Source organism: Anguilla rostrata, chromosome 2, assembly GCF_018555375.3.
Source record: "Anguilla rostrata isolate EN2019 chromosome 2, ASM1855537v3, whole genome shotgun sequence".
Taxonomy (NCBI): domain Eukaryota; kingdom Metazoa; phylum Chordata; class Actinopteri; order Anguilliformes; family Anguillidae; genus Anguilla; species Anguilla rostrata.
The window spans coordinates 37,047,396-37,073,883 of record NC_057934.1 but is presented as its reverse complement, the minus strand read 5'-3'; the positions used below and the strand labels follow the sequence as shown (position 1 = coordinate 37,073,883).

The following is a 26,488-nucleotide window of genomic DNA, read 5'->3' as shown; positions in this document are numbered from 1 at the left end:
ACTACATAAGAGACCTGCATTTCAGCCAATAATGGAAGCCACTCTGCTAGTGTAGTTTTCCCAGAATGGCATGGAGTGCATCTCTTGCTGAGTTCCTGAGACTGGTGCCAGGTGATTTGACTCGAACCGTGAGAGAATGTTCCCAGTCGTTACTGCACATTAGTTTTTAACGATGCGGCTTCGCATAACTCTTTGCATATTATGAATGTATGAATTACATATGGTGGGCATTTACTGAAACAACTCAAGACAGTCATCAGGTAGGACAGCAATTTGGGAATCAAGCTTGAAATCCTCTGGTTATAAATCCAGTTCCTCAGCTACTATGCCACACTGTCACCCAGAGATCGACCGCTGTTTAACATACTCAGCGAATGAAGGGTCGGTAATGCAGAGTGGCGACAAGACAGCCACTCACGCTGCGTTTTCAAACAGTGGGGGGAGACGATGAAGTGATCTAAAAACGCAGTGGCAGCTCCAAGGCAGTGACGCATCATTTATTTAGAGAAATCCTCAGTTTTGCCCTCTGCCAGAAAGCTGCCTCACTCCATTAGCATACCATGCTAATGTAACGTGGCCTGCAGACCAATAAAGAAAGCAAGCAGATTATCCAAAACCAAATGAATCCGATTGGATATTCCACAATATTAAAAAATTGAGCATTCAATTCACTCTCGTAGTCACCATTGGTGGAGTCAGTTTACCATGAAAAATATAGCAACATATGAAGTTTTCTTATTATGTGACATATTTTAAATAATATTCATAATGCATTCAGCAATTAATAATAAGCTTAAATGCACGAGGAACAGACCAAGAGCTGAATATATACAATTACATATTTTACTTTATGAAAATTCTCATGGCAGCATTTACATTTGCAGCTGTGGCCATGGCAACGATGTAATGTCTAGTTGCTCTTTACGTGCATCCATCTGTGGTTAGGACAACTGAGACAGCCTCCTGCACCTCATTGACTTAGAGAGCTGGTAGTTATGTTTAAATGCATCCATGCTAATTGAAAGCAGCACTCCCCATTTCAACCAACGTATCAACTGACACAATAAAAAAGTGGCTAACATCCTACATTCTTTTCCCGCTGAGCACATCTCAAGCACCACATTGGTGCAGAATGGATCCATTCTTTCCAAGCCACAGTCAATATTACGAAATTACATGATCACAATCTTCAATCATACAACAGAGAGTCTCAACATCATACAACATCAGCAGTTTCATTCTTGCAATTGTTTACTATCACAGTTACCCTAGCTATATAGTTTCATGAATGACTCGTCTTGTAATATTTAAATAATGCAAAACACGTTCTATGTAATAAAGTAACCATGTTTGAAATTTTGGCTTAAAATGGAAAATTCATGTAGGAATGAAAGAGAGTGAGTGAGTGAGTGAATGAGTGCAGGGGGAGATTGAGAGAGAAAGAGTAGGGGGAGAGAGAGAGAGTGATAGGGGGAATGAATGAAAGACAGTATTGCAGATGTGAAAAGAGACCCACCTCTGGAGATGGCAGGTTCTTCAGTGGCTGGCCATTAAGGGGCTGGGTAAGCAGTTTGTCCCCCAGAATGGTACACAGGTGTCTGGCCATCACCTCCTGCTGCTCCACTGAACAGTGATTCTCCAGCGACAGGATCAGGGGGTATGGGGAGGCCTGGGAGGAACAGCAGGAGACAAAAGGGCTCACGGCTTTATGTATGCAGCCTCGACATGTTCAGGAAGAAACTGGCCACCATTTTGGTTGCAGAAGAGAGGTGACTGGATGAGTCAGCTTGAAGATGACTAAGCCTTGTTATGGCAGGATTCAACACAACATTAACTCACGTTTCATTCTCACGCAAAGCACTTTTTTCAAATATCTAGAAATAGCAGCCACCTACTATGTGCTTGAATGGCATATTTCAGGAATGAAGTCACTCTTTACGCACTTCAGGATGAGCGAGAGCCAATGAAAACAACTGCTAGGCTCTAGCATTTCAGAGAGAATGTACGACTGTGATTGGACACATTTAAGAGGCTCTTTGGCAGTGAGCACACTGAGGTCAACAAACCAAGTGACTGAGTCAGCCATGGAAAAGCAGATGATCCTCAAGAGACCAACGGAAAAATACAAATAATTTGTTCTTCTGTGTGATCTAGTTTGAGCTGTAATGGATTTAGGAATTTAATATTTTACCTATGTAATGTTAAATGATGTTATGAAGAAGATTAACCCTTTAAAAAAAAGACCACAATCATGAACTCTAATAAGCAGGCAAACCAGTTTTTAAACTGAAACTAGCAAATGACATGGAAAATTAAGTGAATCATACACATGCTTAAAAGGGCATCAGTCATATTCAAAACTTCCACGGGAGGTAAACTTACATTTCCAAAGGACATTTATTGGAGGAAAGCATGCAGGTAACTCAATGAGTTTGTGAAAAAGCCCATAAGATCTCAACGATACAAGACAAGTTAATGGTACAGTAATTGGCTTGTGCTCAGTGAAACCAGTCCCTAACATTTTGACATGCAAACCATAACCCTGTACAGCCAGGTAAACTATAAGCTAAAGAACTTTAGCATGCTTTTTGATAAACTCAATTACATTACAAAATATTAGGCTTTACATTTCTTCTGGCTCACCTTGAAGGCGTACACAGCAATGGTCTCAATGACCTCTCTGAAGAGCACCTTGGAGGTGAAGGTGTGGCCATGGTAGATAACCGGCTCTCCCTTGTCCCCATCCCAGCAGTCCAGCTCCACGCAACGGCAGCCCTGATTCAGCGCTCTGTGCACGCATACACACAGGCACAGGCACACACACAGGGGCACAAATATGCACAAACACACACGGGCACATGCACACACACCAATACACACAGAGCCAAGTAAACAATTAATATGTCTGTTATAGAAATCACGGTTGCAGGTACAGTGCAGAGGTAACACAATGGAAAATATAAAGAATAGTCACCGATAAGACACTGCAGGGCTTAGCACATTGCAGGCTGTCACTTGTTTACACTGCTCCTGAATAAGACGGGGCGTATTGTATATTCAGCTGTTCAAAAGCGTCATCTTGCACATTTTTAATCTGCAGGAGGTTAATCTAAAATGGTTTAAAACAAATCTCCAGACTGGGCTGCAAATTCAGTGCGTGTGTGTGTGTGCGTGCGTGTGTGTGCTATGTGTGTGTATGTGTGTGTGTGCGTGTGTTCGTGTGCGCACACGCGCGTGTGTGTGAGCGTGTGAGCGCGTGTGCGTGCGTGCTGTGTGTGTGTGTGTGCAGTGTACCTGATGTAGGGCTCCGTGCTGCTAGTGCTGGTCAGCTGGTCCTTGGTGAGGTAGGTGTTGTGTGAGGAGGAGATGTAATAGTGAGCCATGGGCTGGGTCATGTCCTGGTACACGTCGGCGTGATCGGGGTTCAGCACGTCGTTCTCCCGCGACAGCATGTACATGGTGAAGCCGTTCGGCGTCATGAACTGATTCTTCTGGGCTGTGACGGACACACGTTTCAGCACGAGCGGTTCTCCGGCTGTCTGGCGTCTAACTCGGGACATGTGACATCCACGCTTATTCAGAAACAAGTCACTTCACTCAGCAAGTATCGCAAGCACTTACGAAACAGATACACGTCGCCACTTGTATTTGTGCGTATGTGTCACGCAAAACACCCTACGCCTGTTACTGAGGACAAACGTGTCAATTTAAATGATATTAACAAAGGTACAAACATTAGCATAGTATTTTCATGGGAGTGTATTTTTATCATTTTTATCTGTATTCACATTGGCAAGAAATGCATTGTGGGATTGTGGATGATCCATGTTTTGCTATTTGCGTGGTGGTGACGAAGGTGAAGAAAGGGCACGTGTAGCCCTGGGCCTGCGGTTCGTCATGGCGGCGGTGCGTGAGGGTGGGGGAGGAGGGGCCTTACCCCACTCGTTGAGCTCGTAGGTGAGGATGAGGCTCAGAGCGTGGACGAGCGAGGAGTCCTCGCCCTGCTCCCGCAGGAAGTCGCGCAGCTCCAGGGCGGACATGACGCAGCCGTTGCCCGAGTGGCGCTGGAACACCATGTCCAGCTCCGGCCGGCGAAGCAGCTCCCGGCAGAACTCCTCGATCTCCACGTGGTCCAGGCGCCCGTCGGCTGAGCGGTCGCACTTCTGCGCGCGAGAGAGAGAGAGAGAGAGAGAGAGTGAGAGAGAGAGAGAGAGAGTGAGAGAGAGAGAGAGAGAGAGAGAGAGAGAGAAAGAGACAGAGAGAGAGAGAGAGAGAGAGAGAGTGAGACCGTATCACCTAATGGAGCACGCGAGAACGAGCACAGCGCAAAATGCAGGGCTATTCATCCCTAAAAACACAATGCTGCCTTGGTGACGGAAGAAAAAAATGGGACAAATACGTTGACGGTGTACAGAATCAGTAAGCTACAGTACGTCTGGATATTGAAAAAGGCCAACACAGAAAAACATGGCTACTCGAAGACTAACTGAGCTCACATGACCATCTCAAGGATATTGCGACGAAACTGCACCGTGAAAAGTACGCGCATATCCAATGTATTAATTTTCCAGAAATAATCAAATTATGCATGTTGTTCAATTCTGTCCCTGACAAGGAATAATCATTAGTTATTAATGTCATTTTTAACTGTGTGTCATGTATGTACAGATGTGCCAATAAATGTTTGTTTAATATGTTAAGTATGCATGTATGTATGCTGGCTGGTGTATTTATTTTTCATATTTATATTCCAAATCAGTTCTGTTATGTTGTATTTATGTATATGCTTTGGCACATTGTTTTTTGTCATCCCAATAAAGCGAAGTAAAAAGAAACTTAATTTAGTTAGGTGGAGTATTTTGAGTTGACCTCAGAAAATAAAGGCATTACATTACATTACATTTATTTGGCAGACGCTTTTATCCAAAGTGACGTATAAAAAGTGCATTTCATGGTCATGGACAACTACAATACACAGGTTCAATAAGATACAATACTTCTAGCCAAGATCACAGTTCAGTTCACACAGTGAACACTATTCTGACCTAACCTCTGCAAAGCCAACTAGGCAAAAAGACAAAAGACATAATATAAAGAAACAACATGAAATAACTACAAAAACCCAACCCTAAACAAGTTTACAAAGTAGTAAGTTCACGTGCCATTATTACAGTTATCCAGTGTCACGACCACATTCCTTTTTTCGCTGACCTCAGAAATGCCTCTTTTATAGCACCCCTGTGGTTAAAAGAGTCCAGGGTGCAAGTTCAGTTTATAAAAAGCACAAGTGAGCTTCAGTCTGAACACACCGTAGCCTGCAGAAGTCAAACATCTTTGCATGTACCTCCCAGACAGCTGCCGTTCCTAGATCTTCATAGAAATTTCTCTTGCAACAAGGGAAAAACTTTATTATAAGTTTATTTATCTAATCATCCCACAAAGGCCACAACTGCAACATTATCTTGCAACCATGCAGTGACCACCTCTGATTTTCTTGAAAGTTAGTTCAAGCATTCAGTAATAACAAAATCAAAATTTTACTTAGTTATAAATTTAAGACATAAGTCCATTAATTGAGTTATGTGGTTATTCTTCACTAATTTTCAGTTGACTTCTCCAGGAATGGCCCTCTTTGTACGCGTGTATGCGCACACACGCACACACACACACACACACACACACAGATGTCACTTATGCTCTCTCATGCTCGTTAACTCCCACATATGTACCATATATACACACACAAGAATGTGCCACATTAGAAGCAACCCTATTCACACATACAGTGCACTTTAAGAACAGGCAGTCTTGAAAACAATCCTTGAATTCTTTCACAATACTGCCTTCCACGTGATTTGGAGGAGGGGAGGGGTTCACGTCACATGATTAAAGGGAAGGCAGACCTGCGTGACTCCTGAAGCCTTCTTATGAGAATTCCAGCCGCTGGAAGCCTAGTTACCCACAATGCAATAATGTGAATCTGATGAAGATTATGAGTGTGGTTGTGTGGGGAGTGTCCCAGCAGGACACATGCCTTACGCAGAGAGGGTGAGAAGAGGAGGCAGGGATTTGTGTGTGTGCGTGTGTGTGTGCGTGCGTTTGTGCATGTGTGTCTCTGTGTTGGCACAGGGGTTGTTAACTAAACAGACTTCATAGCTTTTTGTTGTGACCAAAGAACTGTTCTGTTCAGCACAAAAAATCTGGCCCTCTGCTGCTACAACACACACCACAAACACATTAACTTTGAGCCCTACTCACACACAGCACAGTTACACTGGCTTGCTCCCCTACACACAAACACACACATGCATAAACACACGACATACGTATTTTAAGCACAATAACACTCCTGTAGTTAAACACAAACCTCTCCAAACATATCCATGACCATTTACTGTGTACTATTTATGTCTGTGCGCATATATATATATAATATATGGTATATAACGTAATTTTTCATCTTAAGCATGCCCAGGGAGTTTTTTTTTATCCTATGGTCACCATTTGCTTGTTTTGTGGGAGTTTAGGCTAGCGCATGCTGCAGCAAGTGCTGTAACAAATTCTTTGTAACATGTGCGATATACACAAAATCTGATTGGCTGATTGATTAATTGGGGGGAGTCTGCTAAAGGGAGGTGCCAAATGTGCGGTTGAACCGTGAGCACCTGATCCACCTGCTTGATCAGCCAGCCAGTGCGCGATGAGGTCATCTCCCCAGCCTCGCTCCCTGCCAATTACAGGCTGCTCCACGGGGGTGAAAGCCACAACCCGCCCTGGCCTGAATCTGATTTAGCGCCAGACCGTGGGACTCCTACATGCAGTACAACAGTGCCTTAACCGGATGAGCCACAAAGCAGCCCACTGCTAGTTACTTGTTATTGTATTCACTACGCTGTAATCTGCTCTCCCCCATGGCTTCATGTTATTTCATAATTTTGTCTTAGTAACTGTGGTAAGGTGGGCGTGGTTTTTGCGTTGGCTGCAGAGAGAGAGTGGGCGGGGCGGCTCTCGGAACTCTGCGCCACGGCTGTTGGGGTTTATTAATCAGCACGGATAGTTAATTGTTTGATTGATTGACAATGTGCTGATTACCTCGACAGTGAGCCTGGACGTTTAAAAGCGGCTCGACAGAGAGAGAAGGGGGAGAACTGGAGGAGGAAGAAGAGCTGACGGGCAGTCAGCCGCGAATTGTGACATATACCTTGTGTATTGTGTATTGTGTATTGCGTATTGCGAACAGAAAGCCGCGTGGCGGCCGGAAAATAAAAAGACGCAGTCGCGTCCTGAAAAAGAACTTGTCTCTCTCTCATCTCTCAAACGAGCGGTAGCACTCAGATTGCTACAGTGGTGGCCCGTGCGGGGGGCCGGCAGGAAGAGAGAGAGAGAGAAGGTCAGAGATGGACCCAAACCGGAGCGAGACGGCGCAGCCTCTCGTAGCGCTGGCGAGGATGCTGGAGGGGATGGCCCAGATGCAGGAGCGGCAGGCGGCCGTACACGCAGAGCAGATGGAGGCTCTGCGTGCACAAGCCTCCCTCCAGACCCAGGCGCTGCGACAGCTGGCTGCCGCCGGGGAAACCAGCTCCCGGGACCCGCCGTCCCGATCCCCTCTCCGGATCCACATACCAAAAATGACCGCCGAAGATGACATCCAGGCCTTCGTGGAAAGTTTTGAGGTGGCAGCGGAGGCGTGTCAGTGGCCCCACGAGGAGTGGGTTGTACACCTCCTGCCCCTTTTAACTGGGGAAGCCCAGCAGGCGGCGCATGGACTGCCGCCCGGAGCCCGGGCGGATTACAAGATTGTGAAGAGGGCGATCCTGGACCGACTGGGCTGCAGCACGGAGGATTACCGGCGCCGGTTCCGGACGGCGAAACTGGTGGCGGAGGACCGTCCCTTCGCATACGCCCAAAGGCTAACCCACATGGCCCGGCGTTGGCTGCAACCAGAGACCCGGTCCGCCGGGGCGTGGTGGAGCAGGTTATACTGGAACAGTTCCTGGAAGGGTTGCCGGAGGGAACGGCCAATTGGGTGCGCTGCCATCGCCCGACCAACCTAGAGGGGGCGGTTACCCTGGCGGAAGACCACCTAGTGCTATACCCCAGCGCCCAGCAGCAAGCACGGCCGGAACCGGCGCCTAGGAGGAGACCCCTCCTCGTGCTGGCCCCTTCCCTGTCCCCCGGGCTCTGCCCCCTCCCTTGCCTCAAACTAATCCCCCCTTTTTTCCGATTCCCTCTCCAGGTCCAGGCTCAGTGGCGGGGGCTCCGGCTCGCAGAGGGCGCCTCAGACGCTCGGACCGGGGTGTTGGCGGTGCGGACAGCTGGGTCACCTGCGCCGCGATTGTCCACTTATGGAAGTGGGGCAGGTGGTCCGGGTGGTCGGGCCGCCCACTTCCGCTCCCGATCAGGAGGGAGCGTACTGCATCCCGGTAAGGGTGCAAGGGAGTGAACACCGGGCGCTGTTGGATTCAGGGGCTATGCAGTCCCTGATCCAGCAAAACCTGGTTCGAACCGAGGCATTGGTAAAGGCACCCTGGGTTTCCATTCGGTGTGTGCATGGAGATGTGCACAAGTATCCGGTAGTACCCGTGGAAATTTGTTACCAGGGAAAAACGCATATTGTGAAGGCTGCGGTTAGCTCCCGGCTTGCGCATCCCCTAATCTTGGGTACTGATTGGGCGGGGTTTAGGGAGATCTCTAGAAACATACTGGGGTTGCGATCACGACCGATAGGGAAGTGTGACGTGTGTGCTGTTGACGGTGGTGACGCAGGGCCGTCCGACACGGCCGGGGCGGGGAGGGACCCAGGCGAGCCTCCGGTTGAGACTCCCCGGGGTCCTGTATTCCAACCCGCGGAGGATTTCCCACTCGAGCAGTCTCGGGACGACACCTTACGCTTTGCCTATGACCAAGTGATGCGGATTGATGGTCAGCAGGTGCGCCCCGATGCAGTACTCTCTCACCCTTATTTTTCTATTATTAGGGACAGGTTGTATCGAGTGTGTCGTGACGCTCAGACCGGTGAAGAAACGACCCAGTTGTTGGTACCCAGAAACCGCCGGGAAATGGTTTTCCAGGCGGCTCATTACAACCCCATGGCGGGGCACTTAGGGTATGATAAGTCACTACACCGAATAATGGCTCGGTTTTACTGGCCGGGCATTTGGGCGGACGTACGTCGGTGGTGTGCGTCCTGTCCCGAATGTCAATTAGTGAACCCCCCGGCCACCCCAAAAGCGCCGTTGCGCCCACTACCCTTAATAGAGGTTCCCTTTGACCGAATTGCTATGGACCTCATCGGGCCATTTGAACGGAGCACCCAGGGATACCGTTTCGTGTTGGTCTTGGTGGATTATGCGACCCGGTATCCCGAAGCAGTGCCGTTGCGCAATATTTCAGCTAAGAGTGTTGCGCAAGCTCTGTTTCAAATTATCTCCCGGGTCGGAATCCCGAAAAGATTCTGACTGATCAGGGCACTTCGTTTATGTCACGTACACTAAATGAGCTATACGGATTACTGGGCGTCCGCTCTATTAGAACCAGTGTATACCATCCCCAAACAGATGGGCTTGTGGAGCGGTTTAATAGAACTCTGAAGTCCATGATTCGAAAGTTCATTCACGACGATAGCCGAAATTGGGATAAGTGGTTAGTCCCTCTATTATTTGCAGTGCGGGAGGTTCCCCAGGCCTCCACGGGATTTTCTCCCTTTGAACTGTTATTCGGTAGAAAACCTCGGGGAATATTGGACCTAGTTAAAGAAAGCTGGGAGGACGGTCCAAGCCCCAGCAAAAATGAGTTGCAATACGTTATGGACCTGCGAGCAAAACTCCATACACTGGGTCGGTTGTCACGGGAGAATTTGCTCGAGGCTCAGGAACGTCAGCAGAGCACTACAATAGAGGGACGAAACTACGTCAATTCTCGCCGGGAGATAAAGTCCTGGTATTACTTCCAACCTCCAGTACAAAATTACTCGCCAAGTGGCAAGGGCCCTTCGTGGTCACACGACGAGTTGGGGAGGTTGACTATGAGGTGGAGCGTGCTGATAGAGAGGGAGCGAAACAGATTTATCACCTCAATTTATTAAAAGCCTGGAAAGAGGTGGTGGCTGTTTCTCTGGTAACGGTGGATCAGGAGAGGGACGAGCTGGGGCCGGAGGTAGTAAATTCAATCAATCAGACCCCACCCCTTTCAGATAGCCACCTCTCGCCAAGTCAGAGAGCAGACCTTGCCATGTTGCAAAAACGGTTTGCGGATGTGTTTTCTCCCCTACCAGGACGCACGAACCTCATACACCACCATATCGACACCCCCCCGGGAGTAACGGTACGTTCCCGCCCCTATAGACTGCCGGAGCACAAAAAGAAATTGGTAAAGGAAGCCCTCTGCGGGGAGCCGCTCTTGTTCACCCCTAATTTCTCTCTTCCTTTTATCCTGCAGACCGACGCATCGGACAGAGGGCTGGGGGCTGTTTTGACCCAGCAGGTGGAGGGAGTCGACCGCCCGGTGCTGTACCTCAGCCGCAAACTATCCCAGCGGGAGGCGAGGTACAGCACGGTAGAAAAGGAGTGCCTCGCCATCCGGTGGGCGGTCGGGTCCCTGCGCTACTACCTGCTGGGTCGCCCATTCACCCTCTGTTCGGACCACGCTCCCCTCCAATGGCTCCACCGCATGAAGGATACCAACCCGCGAATCACCCGGTGGTATCTGGCTCTACAACCCTTTAATTTTAAGGTGGTTCATAGGCCGGGGGCGCAGATGGTGGTGGCGGACTTCCTCTCTCGCCCCGAAGGGGGTGGGGGGGGGGGGTCGGTCATCGGCCGGATGGCTCCCCGGCCTAAGTCGGGCGGTGGGGGTATGTGGTAAGGTGGGCGTGGTTTTTGCGTTGGCTGCAGAGAGAGAGTGGGCGGGGCGGCTCTCGGAACTCTGCGCCACGGCTGTTGGGGTTTATTAATCAGCACGGATAGTTAATTGTTTGATTGATTGACAATGTGCTGATTACCTCGACAGTGAGCCTGGACGTTTAAAAGCGGCTCGACAGAGAGAGAAGGGGGAGAACTGGAGGAGGAAGAAGAGCTGACGGGCAGTCAGCCGCGAATTGTGACATATACCTTGTGTATTGTGTATTGTGTATTGCGTATTGCGAACAGAAAGCCGCGTGGCGGCCGGAAAATAAAAAGACGCAGTCGCGTCCTGAAAAAGAACTTGTCTCTCTCTCATCTCTCAAACGAGCGGTAGCACTCAGATTGCTACAGTAACGTACATTTAATTTCTTGAGCAACCCTTCAAAAATACTTCAGAAAAGCAGAGGCAGGAAGAGACAGGAAATAGCATGTAATACATATTTATATAGAGTTAGCGGCCTGGCGTGGTTTCAAAGCAATTCCGCCTTCGAGATCCATTTCAAATAAATTACAGGTCCTATTGCGAATAAAGTCAGAAGGTGGAAAAATGTCAGAATTTAACATAACTCAACAGCAAATAGAACTGCCCTACATGTTTCAGAAAACTTCGGAAAGGACCCAGCATATGCCGAAAAACCCTCTGAAACCCCAGCAAAAGCGCAAGCTGTTGAGGCTCCAAGCAGCGAATGCCAGTGCTAACGTGTGTAACAGAGGGATGATCCGTCTCTGGTCTGGGTGAGGTGTGCGTGAGGTGGGCGGCAGTGTAGTATAATGCGTAAGGAGCCGGTCTTGTAACCTAAAGGTCACAGGTTAGATTCCCAGGTTGGATGCTGTCGTTGTGCCCTTGATACTTCAGAAAAGCAGAGGCAGGAAGAGACAGGAAATAGCATTGCTTCAGTATAAATCCAGCTATATAAATGGATGCAATGTAAGTGCTGTGTAATAAGTTGTGTAAGTCGCTCTGGATGAGAGCGTCTGCTAAATGCCAGTAATGTGATGCAATGAGGTGCGCCTGACAGACCGACATAACCGAGCGACGCGGATGGTGACGGCGGTCCTCGCCTTGAATAGGGTGCGGGCGTACTGCTCGTTCAGGTTGATGTTGATCATCTGGAGCAGGCGCTTCACCTCCTCGTAGCTCATCTTCCCGTCCTGGTTCTGGTCCGCCCGTTTCAGGTAGCTGCGGATCCAGGTGCTGGGAGTCAAGGGCACAACCCTCCAACTTGGGCGGGGCTCGAGATCAGAGCCAGGCCCTTTATAAATACACACAGCAGCACAGATAGCATAGAAAAGCACACATACATATGTGCACAAACAGGCAGACATAAAATCATACTGACAGAGGAGCGTGCAGAAACAGATACACACACACAACAAACAAACACACAACCACAAGAAGACATGTCCCAAGCAAATTTTGAAGCATGGAGAAACGTAAACACATAGACACACAGACACACGTGTACAAACACGCACGCACACACACACACACACAAGCACATACACATACAGCCGCTGGCCTGTGGTGCCCTAAAGCCCACAACAATACATCAGCTATTATCAGCAATATCTGAGTCATATCTTCAGTTAGCATTTTACCAGCAAACAATGCCGGAGTGGTCAGATAATACCCACGCCACCTCTCTACAAGCCCGGACAAGTTCACACCCAAGTGCCTCCCATTAAAGAAGTGTGAGCAAACGTGTGAGAGGCCAGGTGCTATTCTTGCTATCTGTCACACTGGAACTGAAGAGGGATTATTGACCAGGCACTATATTTTCTCAGGGCTCTGCGGCTACAAGCCTTTAGCTTCACCGCAGTCACCAGCAGGGTTCGACAGGGCTGCGCTCGGCCAGCATGGAGCTTATGTCACACGCACCCCTGCCTTTTAGGGGACAAGGAAGGATATTGGTCGAGCTTCTCCTTCTGGGACATGTTGGAGACCCTCTCCTGCAGGGTGCGGATGCCGCGGACCCAGCTCTGGGCCTCCTGCTCGGTGGGGCAGCGCAGGTCCAGGCTCTTCCGGCCGCCCTTGAACACCAGGGTGAAGCACTGGCTCTCGGGCAGGGAGCCGGCCAGCTTCCGCAGAGCCTCCGACTGGCAGCCCTCGCGCACGCACTCCACGTCCGTCACCGAGACTGAGAGAGAGACATAGAGAGAGAGTGAGAGAGAGACAGACAGAGAGAGAGAAAGAGAGGGAGAGAGAGAGAGATAGAGATAGGGACGCTCATACGGTATTGTGCATAATACACCATTGTGTACATTTCAATATCTGATATGATGGCTTTAACTTTTCATTATAATGCAGTTTACCCTACCAATAATGTACCGTTGAATTAAATTTCATTGATAGAGAGAGGAACAGAATAAAAGAGCATTACTTATCTACTTAAATCTGCTTTAAAGATATGTGCATTATGAGTTTCTTTTCAAATGCAGTGTTTTTTCTTCCCGTCAGCTGAAAACAGCTTTATCATATACGCATGATCCTTTTGGAAGCTAGATAAGCGATTATCCAGCATGTGATAAGCAAGCCCAAGCTGTGCTTTAACAGAACTTGGCAACACTGTTTGTCACCAATTGATCCTTGATCTCCTTTCCCCAAGAAGATGCAAACAGCCCGTTTGATTTGACCAAAGTTTATCAGACATCAGTTGTCCCTCTGAGCAAATATGCACTTTGGTCAGAGGATTAAAGGTTCCAGTGCGTAAACCTACCCAAACCCCCTCCCAGCACATACTGGGGGTAGCCATACACTGTGGGTGAAAATATGCCAGGATTAAAGTCTGTGTGCTACAAAGACACCCCTCCCCCACTACTACATCCAGGTGTGCGCCCGTGGCAGAGGCAGCACAGACGGCTTATCCTCCAGAGAGAGCGAGAGAGGGAGAGAGGGAAAGGGATGAGCGAGTGAGAGAGGGAAAGGGATGAGAGAGAGAGAGAGAGAGAGGGAATGGATGAGAGAGAGGGTGGGGGGATAGCGGGAAGCAGAGAGACAAAACAGACCTAAACAAAGAGCGTGCCGGTGTGCGCGTCACAGAGAGACAGAAAGAGGGCGATAGAGAGACAGCGATAGACACACAGACGCCGACCGATGGCACAGAGGGAGGAAGAGGAGAGAGAGGCAGCGGTGAGAGATGGTGAAAGACCGAAAGCAGAACAGAAAAGACAGACCTGAAAGAGAAGACACGCTGACTGCGGTAAAGAGAACAGCGATGCACTGAGAGGAAGACACACAGACGCAGGGCAGCACAGCTGCTGAAGTGTGGGATGTGGGTCAGGCTTGAGGTTGAGGGAGATGTGATACAGTATGGCAGTCCAAGCAGGAGAAATCCTCACTATGCAAATGTTCTCCAGCAATATGGGCAGTGTGAATCAGAAGATGGCGAGCGCCAGGTTTAAGTCTAATATCAATACATTGCTCTCAGTATTAAACTGGACAAACACACAAGTTGATATCAAAAATTGTTTTGCATATAGTCCTCTTGTGCTGTCCTTCTTTGTAGTTTAATTTTAAGACCTTAATCATGCAGTCCAAAAGTGCATTTTGCATGTAAATCATTCGACGTAATGCTGTGAAAATGGCACATTTCAATTGCTTCACCGCCATAGCTATAGGCACTACTGCAAACAGAATGTGTATACACTGCAATTTTTATACAACTGACTATGCAAGTAATTCGAAAAGATGGAGGTGGGCTGCAATAAGGCTTGTCCTTGGATGGGCTCCTCACAAACATGCACATGCACACACACACACACGTACTCACACACCCACACCCACGCACGCACACATACACCCACACCCACATGCACAGACACACTCACACACTCCCACGCACACACACACATACATACACACACACCCTAAATTACAAACCCCAAAACCTCTACACTGCCATTACTCTCTAAAATCCACTGTGGCTCTAAGTGGCAGTACCAGGGCTGAGATCACAGTGGCCCAGCTATGAAATATGGCTAATTCTGCAGATCACTGTTGCCATGTGTACAAATGTGCAAAGTGGGAGGTGGGAAGTGGGAGGGGGGAGGGGGGCTTTGGGGTTCTGGAAAAGTCATGTGATTTGAGCACCCAGCACACTCCGTAAGTCCCCAGCTCTGCAACGCTGATCTGAACTGAACCAATCAACCGCATTGACAGTGCAGCTGGAATTTAATAAGTGCTACTTAAATGGTAAGTGGGTCAATCGGCATTGGTACTAAAAAAATATATATTTACGAAGTCTCGCTCATGCATAAACCTCTGACCCACTTGAGTAAATCATGTGCTCCCGATTCACTGGGGTCTCTCTCTGCGAAGCAGCAGCAGCAGCAGCACACAAACTCCACAGTCTGCTGGACGTTGGAGGTCTGGGGAACGGGACGGAGGCGATTAGAGAAATAAAGCCGCGTGTTCCTGATCAAAAGGGGACGCGTCAGAGCTAACAAGGTCCGAGGCCTCGGCGCGTCGCACGGGGGCCTTCCGCATGACGCGGGTCACATGACCGCGAGGCATTTCGTCCTTTAATCAGCCGCACGAAGCCACCCCCGAAACGACCCATTCCGGACGGCCCGGTTAAGGTTCCCACGGTAACCCTCTGGTCCGTAATTCTAGAATATTCCACGCCGGTTTGACTGAGGCGCCTCGACCGTATCGCAAACAAACGGTCACCCCACAGGTAAGCTGTTGCACAGCGCAACTACCCCTGCAAGCAGGCCGGTGCCATTCATTGACCCAAGATGGCTTTTTTCAGCCGTGTTTGTGTGTGTGTGTGGTGCTCCCAGCACAGTGGTTCTGTTCTGTCACTATCCGGAAGCTTTTAGGCCTGGTTTGTTTGCTAAACAGATGCTAATGCAGCTACTGTAAACAGGGATGCCTTATATAGCACAAAGAAAATATGCCTTCCTTCTTTCCAACACATAGATATATTTACAGCCTGTTTGCTGGGCAACATGCATTTACAAGAATGAGAATATGGCTGGTTTTTCTCAAACATACGCACTGAAGTATAAACAAGCGCAAGCAAATATCGCAAGACATGTACACAGTTCTGTGGTGTTTGCTCATCTCGATTTGTCTCTGCAAACAGGGGACGGGATTCCCAGCTACCCCACCCAAGGACCGCTGGAGCCCTGGGTTAAGATGGGGCTCAAGACACAGAACGGAGGGTATTCATTTGGAAAACGACGAGCAATGAGCCGCCTCCGACGAAACGCACACGTGTAGTCCTTTAATGATAGCTGCCGCCACAGGGCGTCTTCTGGGCAAAAGGTGGGCGGGGTCAGACAGAGACACACCCTGTCATTGGTGGTCAGAGGCCCAAGGGTCCCCCTCTGCCGTGAAACCTGCAATCAAACGAGGGTGGCACTCGGCCACATCGCGGATGCCTCCTCGTGGGCTCCTCTGATGCCAATTGAAGGCTACCTAGCCGTGCGCGGCGGCCGGCCCTGTGATTCAGCCACCGCCTTTAGCCGCGGCCTAGCGAGACGCTCCTCTCCGCCGCGCGGTGGCCTCTCATTAGAGCCCTTCAAACGGAGGGGCCCCTCTCCTGGGCTGGAAATAGAGCCGGTCCGTCGGGCCATTACGCTGATGGCTGCCAGCTGAATAAAAAAAACAAGGGCTGTGCCTGCCTGAGGTTCTGAATCTGTGAAGGGGCTTGACGTGTTCCGGGGGGGGTAACACGCGTGTGCGCTCACGCACGTATGCTTGCGTCTGCGCTACATCTGTGTTTCGGTGTGCGCGTGCCCACGTTTGTGTGCTTGCGCGTGTGTGTTTAAGTGCGCCTGCTTCTGTGTGTACGTGTGTTTGTAGGTGTCCTGGAACAAGACAACAGCTGACTTAAGGAGAGAAAAGAGTGTGTTGTTTACAGTGAAGAAAATCGAACATAGTTCTGGTTATACTGCTGGAGTAAATAATCTCATGCAGCAGTGATTTTCTTGAATTTGCATGCGCCATGTCAGTACATTCGCCATTCGGGTTCTGCTCTCTCCCTCTCCCACATGGCAGCACGCCCTCCCCCACTGTAACTTTCCCTCTCACTGCTCCATATCCCTCTCTTTCCCCTCGGCAAGCCTCCCTATTCCGCTCCCAAGAATACCTATCGCTCACCACCTAGTCCCCTCCCTCCCACTCAGTACCAGCCCTCCCCCCGGCCGCAGACCCCGCCCCTGTGCCCGCCCCTCCTCCTCCCCCCTCCTCCCCCTCACTCACAGCTCATCTGGGCCTTGGCCCTGCGGGAGCTCTTGCTGGACTCGCACCAGACGGTGACCCCGTCCTCCAGCAGCCGCAGGCCACGCCTCTTCTGCCAGCGCGGGGAGCGCACCTTCACCATGCTGGAGCCCTGCAGCATCACCCGCACGTCCTCATCTTCCAGCACACCTGCGGGGGGAGAGGGATAAGGAAAGGGTGGTAGTGTAGTATAATGGGTAAGGAACTGGTCTTGTATAACCTGAAGTTCACAGGTTCAATTCCTAGTAGGACACTGCCATTGCACCCTTGAGCAGGGTACTTAACCTGCATTGCTTCAGTATATGTTCGGCTGTATTAATGGATGCAGAGTAAATGCTATGTAGAATGCTGTGTAAGTCACTATGGATAAGAGCGTCTGCTAAATGCCTGTAATGTAATGTAATGTAATGAGAGTGCACAGTCACTCACACGGGAGCACACACAGTACATATCCCGTCCCAAAACTAATGATAGAGCAGAGCCATTGTAGTACCCTGAGTGATTTGTATTTTAAACAGGTCAAAAATCCATTCCATTTAAGGATTAACGAATTTAAAGCTCATTTAGTTCTAAAGACGGAATGAAAGGTCGATCGAGTGGGAAATTAACGCAGGATGACAGTGGCCAGTTCCACCTTTAAAACCCACTGCTGAAGCCCGGAAACCCAATACAGACTGTCTAAGCCAAAATAAAAGCAAGGGGTTTAGCAGAGGCTTTGGGGTAAGAACATTCTAGAAACTACTGCCTTCAGTAAGCAGTAAAGGTTTTGGACCATTAGCATCTTGGTAAATATTTACATATCTGTCTAAAAACAAAATAATATTCTGAGCTGGAGGCTGGACGTCCTTTTAAAGACTGAAAATAATGGCCCATTTAAAAAAATTGATATGAAAGTTCTGCCAATGCGCTGGAACAAATTGTATAAAAACAACTTGACTATCCAATTTGACTATTCACCTGGCACCCCCATGTTGCTTTAATGGCAGCAGTGGTCATCCATCTCGATCTCAGATCCTTGGGGAAAGCTTACACAAGGGTGCAAATACTGTTTCCATGCGACTAACCATCACTGCATACATTGTTTGTACAAACTGCTCAAACACTGTCTCGCTTTTATACACAGAATCCAGATGGCGGAGGAAGGCGTGACAGGTGCTGAGACAGATAGATTACTCACAGATCAATTGGTATGAAAAGAAGCAGTTAGACTGCACTGGGCTGACACCGAGAGGGAAACTCCAGTACTTGAGTGCACAGCCTGTCACACAAGCTCATTTTGGAGAGATGGTTGAATTTCCCATATTCCACTGTAAAAAATACAATGACCTTGCACCAGAATATAACAATATAATTGGAAGCAATGTTGTACAGCTTATGTAAAAACTCCCTTGAAAATTCGAACAACTTATAACTGGGGAAGATCCCAAACAGTTAAAGATGAATCCCTTGAGATGCTGAGACTGTGGGTCTCTCTGTTGAGGGAGAGAGAAGAGGGTCACAGATCGTGCTTCAAAAACTGGGGATGCCACAGTTGAGAGAAGCCTCATCTGCTGCCAGGAAGACTGGCTGATGTTAACCGCAATCTAACATTGGGGGCATGAGAACCACAAGCGCGCATAATGGGGGGAACAGAACAAGCTTCTTCTATGCTTCAAAGTACACCCACACTGTCACTCTTTTTGGACAATGGTCCATTGCATCAGACGGGGTCAGGAAGAAAAAAACTCTCTTTTCAGCTACGCTATGAAACGCAATGCCTCAAAACAGCTCCCGGCTTGAGCCTGACACAGCGCGATGGAAAACAAGGCACTTGAAACATCTCCAAAGCGACTGTTCGCAGGGACTGGACAAAGGGGTGTTTGGATGTTCGCAGCGACTGGACGTAGCGGTGTTTGGATGTTTTCCCGAGCTCTGTCTGCTCCTCTCTCAAGGAGAAGGTGGTGTAGAAACACCAAAGGCCCCTCCCCCTCCCTACCAGACACGTCAACAAAAGCTCGCAGCTCACACCGCTCTCTTTCACCACGGAGCCGAGCTGCTGTACGCGAGACACGTCGTCCTCCGGGGGGGACAGAAGAGGGCAAAGCTAATTGGATACAGCCTCGCGCTTGCAGGCTTCATTAGCCCAACGCTGAAGCGCCACGGCTCCTTCACGAAGCAGCTCATCTGCTTCTGCCTGCTGCCAGAAGATCTTCCCTGGGTGGTGCTACATGCGAGCGATTCCCGTAGCCCAGACAAAGCTGCTCATTGACTGGGCCCCAGACAGCCAGGCTGCCTGCGTCTGAAACAGCAGGGCAGCCATGTTTAACCACTTTGCTTCCCCTCCAGGGGACCCATCTTTTTCATTTTAAAGCACTAAAGGGATCTTTGAGAGTTTACATTACCCCTCCCCCCACACACAGATACACACACAGGCACGCACGTGCACACAAACACACATATATAATACATCCGCACAGTCCCTGTGATCGCTGGCTTCTGGAGGGACTCGGAGTAAAACTGTTCTAGTTCAGGCCCATCCCACTAGGCAGGATATGAAAAAGGAAGAACCAGAGGAATTCCTTCTGGGCTCTAAGGAGCTTGATACCACCGTGGCTGTAGGAGAAGGAGAGCATTAAACAGATCTGGGTACTGCACAAGGGCTCGGAAAGAGCACCGCGCGTATTAGCTGCCAACGCCGGGGGTTTCTGCTCTGAAACATTCCTCCATGTCGGCTCCAGCTGGCTCTGTGGGTGAGATCCCTGAGCCTTGAGGCCTCTAACATGCATGCAGCCAGTGACTAAAACAAGCAGAATAATGTTGACATGCACTTTGTTACAGGGCCGACCTCATTTAGCATATATGGAGGTCAGTCGACCAAAAAACGCTCCACAGACATTTGCACTGTCAAACTGCCGGCTTTATCTTTGATGCTACCAACGCAAATTATTTTAAAGTCTTAAAATTATAAACTGACATACAACAGAGCAAAATCAATAACCGTGAAGTACATGTTAGAATTCAGTCCCTTAGTGATGCAATACTCTCATATGAACAAAATCTATGGACTGGTACCTTAACCCAAAATTTTTTTACCAATTCTCAGGGGTGGGGGAGTCTTCTAACTCTTGGACAATATAGTCGCATTACAAATATTCTTGCGATTTGTCAATATGAAACTCAAACACAAAGCCAATATTCCTGTCTTTCTACCCTTTAAAACAGCAACCTCAGCACAGGGACAAGCCTGCAGATTACCTTCACTCCTGCTCAATCAATGAAAAGCACCGGGTGTTCTGGGAGCTTTCAAACAGCCCTATTAGGTCTCCACATTCTGCAATGGCTCAAAAGGCTAAATGTTCGTCCTTGCTCATCAGTGCCCCCGCTTTCATTATTTGCTTACAGATTCACATCGCATAGAGATTCACATAATTTACACAGAAAGTCGCTCAAAGAGGATTTATGCATAGTACATATGTTAAAACCAAAGTTTCAATGGCCAGTAGCAAGGACACCAAGATAAGCATGTGAATAAGCTCAGACACCAGACCGCTGAGAGATTAGCTACTGGCAGCATGCCTACCAATTTCTAGACATACTACCGCTTTAAGAACGTTAAACCCTTCTTAACCTGTATAAATGAAATACTGCAGGAAACTGCCACGTTCTCTCACTCGGGCGAAGGGACTGAGAACGCTCACACTTAGTTCCCAAAGAGCTAATAAAGCTCCTCGTACACTGACACTGGAAATCCCTGCTATTAATGCAGAAAGGCGACTGTTTGTTTTCCTACCATTTACCACAGTAGAGTAAAAAAAAAAGAAATAGTTCCTCGCTGTTTATAGGGCGTTGTTTGACCCCCCTGCAGTGAGCGTTTCCCTCCCTGACCTCCCGGCCACTCCTTGCATTGTGAACGCATGCAGGAGGTAGGGTGTCTCCCATCGGCTGCCTTTCATGTCTAGGGCCTCTCATGCAGCACGCAACCACTCCCACAGCCAGAACATTCCACATCTGGCAGCCTACACCACAGGGAAGGAGAAAGATCCTGTATTTTTGTCTGTCAGAAATACTCTTCTGTGAACTCACACGTGCATTCATTTTATCTTAAGCTGAAAAATTATTTAGAAAGATGCACTTATAACCTTTTTCCGGAATGGAAGGGACAAGGGACAGGAGCCAACAGCTAATATAATATGAAGTCCTCATTTCATGAAAAAGGCGCCATGCTTCTAACCTCCCTCCTGCTCAAAACGGCACAGGTGTGGGTGCAGGAGCGGTAAGTACGCTGCAGATTAACGACCTCACAGGCCTGGGTCACCGTGTGGGCCCGTTTCACGGGCACGACCACACACAGTCACTTCCTCCCCCACCTCTTGACGGCGGACCGCTCCAAAGGTAAGGCCGGGGGCACAGCATCACCTCACAGCCCCACACGAAGCGCAGCAGCAAAGCAAGTCGTCCAAAACACAAACCCAGCGTGGCCGTGACGTCGCACTACTTCACTGGTGCCCATGCAAAGTGTTCCATGGTTAAAACCCACACCTAACCAAAGGACAGTGAGGTTTGAGCCAAATGTCACATTTAGCATCAGTTCCCACATTTCCTGAGCCCATGACCTACCTAACCCACTATGTAAATATGCATTATGTTATGGCTGAAAATAAACAGTAAATATCTTTTATTGTATTGTGATTGTCAATATCCAGCTCTGCTATAAGGATTGAAGTTAAAGCATAGAATTCATTTTTATTACATTTACATTTTATATCGAATTGCTCATAGCTTTTTTACCATTACCTACCACTGACTCTTCTAGCAGAGTCTTATGATTGTTCTTTGTTTAAAATTCGACTACTGATAATTATTCAATTTTTACAAATGAGCAAAATAGTTTTGAATTTAAAGGGATAGATCACTTTCTGTATTTTTAAAATATTGTTTCAGTTATTATATAATTATATATTATATTTTATGTTTTCAGTCCACCCAGACAGTGTATGTGCGTGATGAAGGATGTTTTAGTTATTCAGAGAAGTTGCTGATTACCTGCCTTACAGTGGCAGGTACAGGGTAATTTGGAGGACTAAAACAAGGAAGTACGCTTCCAGCAATTCCAAAGCAGCTTGTGACAGTGACTAAAACTGAAATAATTCAGAGGGTGAATTATCCTTTCAAAAACTCTCCGAAGGATATTTTACATGAAGCCCGCCACTCACTCACTAAGGCGCAACCTGACACAGCTGATAAAATGTACACTGCCAGCAGGACAAACTCTCCTGACGGCTTCACCCTGTCTCAGCACTGCTCTATTCTGATCACTGGGGTGCGAGTGACGGCGAGGGGTGTGTGTGAGTGAATTGTTTTGTATATTAAAACCCACACACACTCTCTCTCTCTCGCTCACACACACACATTATAAATTTGAACATCGCTACTTCTCTCTGGCTCTCCAGTTCAATACACTCAAGTACCATTTTATAAGAGCAGCTCTTGAACGCCTACCTCGGAACATCAGCAATTAAAATTGATAGAGCAGTCTACTTGTTCTGTAAAATCTGCAGCACTTTTAATTACAACTCGGGATGTTTTTTCAGTTGTTTATCCTTTGTCCAATTAACACTTCATATTCACACCTGATTGGGGCTTTAGTTAATTGTACTGTGGGTTTTCTGGGAAACGTCGCCTTTTGAAAATGTAGGACTTTAGTCCTTTGTAAAGTACAACTCCGAGTTCAGCTCAATAGCAATTAATTAATATAGCAAAAATAGTCTTTAATACAGTATGCAGCATACCAGGTGAAAGCAAGGCTGTTCAATCACAGCATAGTGATGTGTGGGTACAAGCTTTTATGCCCCACACCTGAAATAGAATGCTGAAATGCAGGTTCCTGTCCCTGATTGGGTGACAGGCAAACAAATGGACACTGTTACACATGTATGTGGTGTGGAACGAAACCAAACGGTCATTGTCACCAAGACCTCCTGTCTCACACCCATTGATTACTCTGGCCTCGCCCTGGTGGTGCCATCATCACAAGGTTTTGATCCTAACCCCCCTTGATAATTGAATTAGGTTGATTGTGTTAGGTGACCATCCAAGAACACTGCAGCAGAAAATATATTTTTCCCTACAAAAATATTCCTGGAAAGTGTTTACCTGAATATGCCATGTGCATCAAAAGAAAAAGGCGATTCTACAACGCTGATTTATATATGCTAGGTATGCCCAATGTGCTCATATCAGAGCATAAGAATGCCATTATACTGGTTCATTTTCATCGACACAATTTATAAAATAGCATTTGGGAAAATAGCATGGTAAACTGTTTATTATATTTATATCATAAATACTACTTTTGGTTGTTGCTATTATTGCTCGTATTCCGTATGATAATTGGACCCAACAGCAAAAACAAATAGTAATAATAATAATAATAATAATAATAATAATCACCATCATCATCATCATCATCAATCATCATCATTATTGTTGTTGTTGTTGTTGTTGTGTTACGCTGAGGTATTAACATCACCATTCTACATAAATTCCCAATTAAAGTTACTTAAAAGTATGTGCTTACATTTGACTGAGGAAAGAGGGGCAATGTGGATTACGATGAATTCTGGAACAGTCAGACTCACTTAAGAACAAGAGAGAACCAGCGACCACGCAGGGTGCCAACCAGCATCTAAAACCAGCAACTCAGACGCCGTGAAGCTCTGTTTGATCACCACGAGTCCATGTGCAAAGTTGTTACATTACAGGCATTTAGCAGACGCTTAGCAGACGCTATTATCCAGAGTTATCCCCTCTAACACAATCATGAAAACAAAGCGTCCAGGTCCGTTTCACGATTCTTACGTTCCACAGGAGCAAAGCTGGCACGCATGGCAGATAGGCTACACCTCTAAGGGTTGCAAAGTAGTAAGTCCACATATATTTTCTCTGTTGTTATCCGTGGCGTGATTTCGTGTATATGGTAAAGTAGTTACGCCGGGGAACGAACAGCAAAGCGAACATTTGTAAGACTGACTATTCAGGAAATTATCTTAACTGGTCCTTACCTAAATTCCTCAAGGGGTCGTGTGGCTTTGATTCTGCCGTCTGTGCCTTATTCTTCTGCGCGGGGCTTGCTGTCTTGCCTCTGCCCAACATGACAGCAGGAACAACTACTGCTTTTCTTTTACTTTTTCTTTGTCTTGTTTTGTTCTTGGTTTCTCGGGGAGATGCGGTTTCGCTTTAAGTAGGCTGCAGGAGAAGCGACGTTGCTGTTTTGCGTCTCCAAAACTTACAGTGCCTCAGAACTTTCCCCTCAAAAAGCAGCAAAGACATACGAGACTGCCCACATTCACAATGATGTCACGCAAACGCTGGGGTATAAGTAGGCAATTGCACCGAGTCACCGACTGCGTTTATAAAGCGAAATCTTCATGCGGGATGTTTTTGGTAAACCAAATGTTTTGAGCCCAAGCTAAAGCTAATATATTCAAGCTGTAAAAACAACCGGTACCTCGTGCCACTGACCAACTGTACCGACCACCCAACTGATCTATTTACTCAATGATCTGATCCTTTTGCTTTGTAGGCTATTTAGCTAGTAGACTATCAGAACCGTTTTTTCAACTGGGTATGGTGTTAGCCCAGACGCTGATGAACAAAAGAACCAGTTGGACTCTTCCGATCATTCTTTGATGTTTGCGGAATGGTTTTCATAAAAAATTAAACCCACTGCGCTGTCTCAAGTTTAACACAGAAAAACAATGCCCATGCCCAAAAAATCGATTACGATTAGAAATTTCAAAGATATTACGCATTTTCCCACACAATAACCTCAATCACAAAAGGTGGAGGCGCCAATGGCGACAGGGTGCAGGAGAACACTGTAAAATCCACATATTTCAAGGATAATTTGCAATAATTAAAAATGTATTGGAAATAAATCAGGAGGTATGCGCCGTGGATGACCTAACTCAATATGCACATCTATCACTGATTCCCTGGTCATGTGTTGCCCTCTAGCAACCATGTGGAGAATTTCAGAAAGGACCCGTCTATAGAATAGCGATTAGTGATTTTCCACTGATGGGAATACGAGCATTTGATTAGAGATTAACTAAAGGGGGAACAGGCCGATGGGACTGCATCACTACACTCGATAACCCATCATAAGGCAGAGCGCACTAGATGCGCGTCCACTTTAGTCTCTTCGTGCTAGCTTTGTTTTTTTGTTTTTTTTTGCGGGTAGTACAAAGCTATTTATTTATTTATTTATTTATTTATTTATTTATTTATTTATTTTGTACTAGTTTTTGGCCTCACTGAGCTGCAAAGGAGCACATGTTAACCGGGCAGAGAAACAAGAAACCAAAGTAATAAGTATACTACTTTTAAAACAAAAACAAAAGAAAGCAATCAAATTCCGTGAAAAATATATGGATAAGGCTTCTATGTGGGCAGGTCTGTCACTCCTATTAGGGGGAAAGTTTAAACTGAATTTTTAAAAGCCCTTGTAGGTGAGTCTTTATTCTGTGCTGTTCATCAAGCATTTCACCTTTAGATATATTTCATAAACGGTATATATTCTTCATGAAAGTGTGAAAGCTGTTCTTATACTGTTGAGATAAACATGACCTTAATCCTCATGTTGTCCTCAGGGTAAAAATGATCCTACCCTGAGTATAACAACACTGAAAAATCCCAAATAAAAAATTTTCAGCATGAAATTAAATAACTTTTCCTGGAGGGACCCAACCTCTGAAATTAATCATTGCACATTTAAATATTTTTTTTAATAAAAGTGATACACCATCAGGGTACAAAGATTGTCATACAAGTGTTTGTAAACTGTTTAATCCTGCAGGTGAAATCAGAAAGAAAAAAATTATGATGTGTTTTGTTGTAAAAGCAAGTGTTGTAGACCGAAGAAACAGTCTCTCTGGACTGTGCAGAAGGAAAACAGTCATTTACCGATGTATGGATGAGTGCCATGTACTTTCTACATGAAAAATATTAATTTAGAGTTTAAAATTCAACAAATATTACAGGTGGTCTGGTGAGGGTCATTTTTGGACCTGTGGACATGGGGTGCATGCATAAATTTAAGACAACAGGAGGGTTAAACATCTAGTGGTGCTGTATAAAAGAATATGTAACATTAACAATATTTAAAACATTAATACTATTCTGTATGTGTTTATATGATGTAAAGTAATGATGAACAGACACAACTGGGTCAGGCGCAAACCATTGACTCTGAATCTATGTTTGGGGTACATGGAAATAGAGAATTTTGAGATATTTACAGTATAAAATTGATCATGTTAGTGTTTGCCTTCACTTCCACGGCTAAAAAAATAGCCAATTCGAGTGAAGGATGAGAGTGTAC

The 26,488-nt window shown here is 47.0% G+C and overlaps 1 protein-coding gene across 1 annotated transcript in view; it reads right to left on the bottom strand.

Annotated features, from left to right (window-relative positions):
• Positions 1-25,072, bottom strand: part of LOC135247938 (1-phosphatidylinositol 4,5-bisphosphate phosphodiesterase delta-3-A-like) — a 33,626-nt gene extending 8,554 nt beyond the window's left edge. The window contains exons 1-8 of the mRNA XM_064321941.1: positions 24,168-25,072; positions 17,110-17,277; positions 12,811-13,039; positions 11,964-12,093; positions 3,938-4,163; positions 3,295-3,496; positions 2,644-2,788; positions 1,517-1,669 (exon numbers count right to left, since the gene is read on the bottom strand). Coding sequence (XP_064178011.1) covers positions 1,517-1,669; positions 2,644-2,788; positions 3,295-3,496; positions 3,938-4,163; positions 11,964-12,093; positions 12,811-13,039; positions 17,110-17,277; positions 24,168-24,258 — 1,344 coding nt within the window. The 5' untranslated portion in view covers positions 24,259-25,072. The remainder of the gene's footprint in view (positions 1-1,516; positions 1,670-2,643; positions 2,789-3,294; positions 3,497-3,937; positions 4,164-11,963; positions 12,094-12,810; positions 13,040-17,109; positions 17,278-24,167) is intronic.
• Between the last annotated feature and the right edge of the window lie 1,416 nt (positions 25,073-26,488).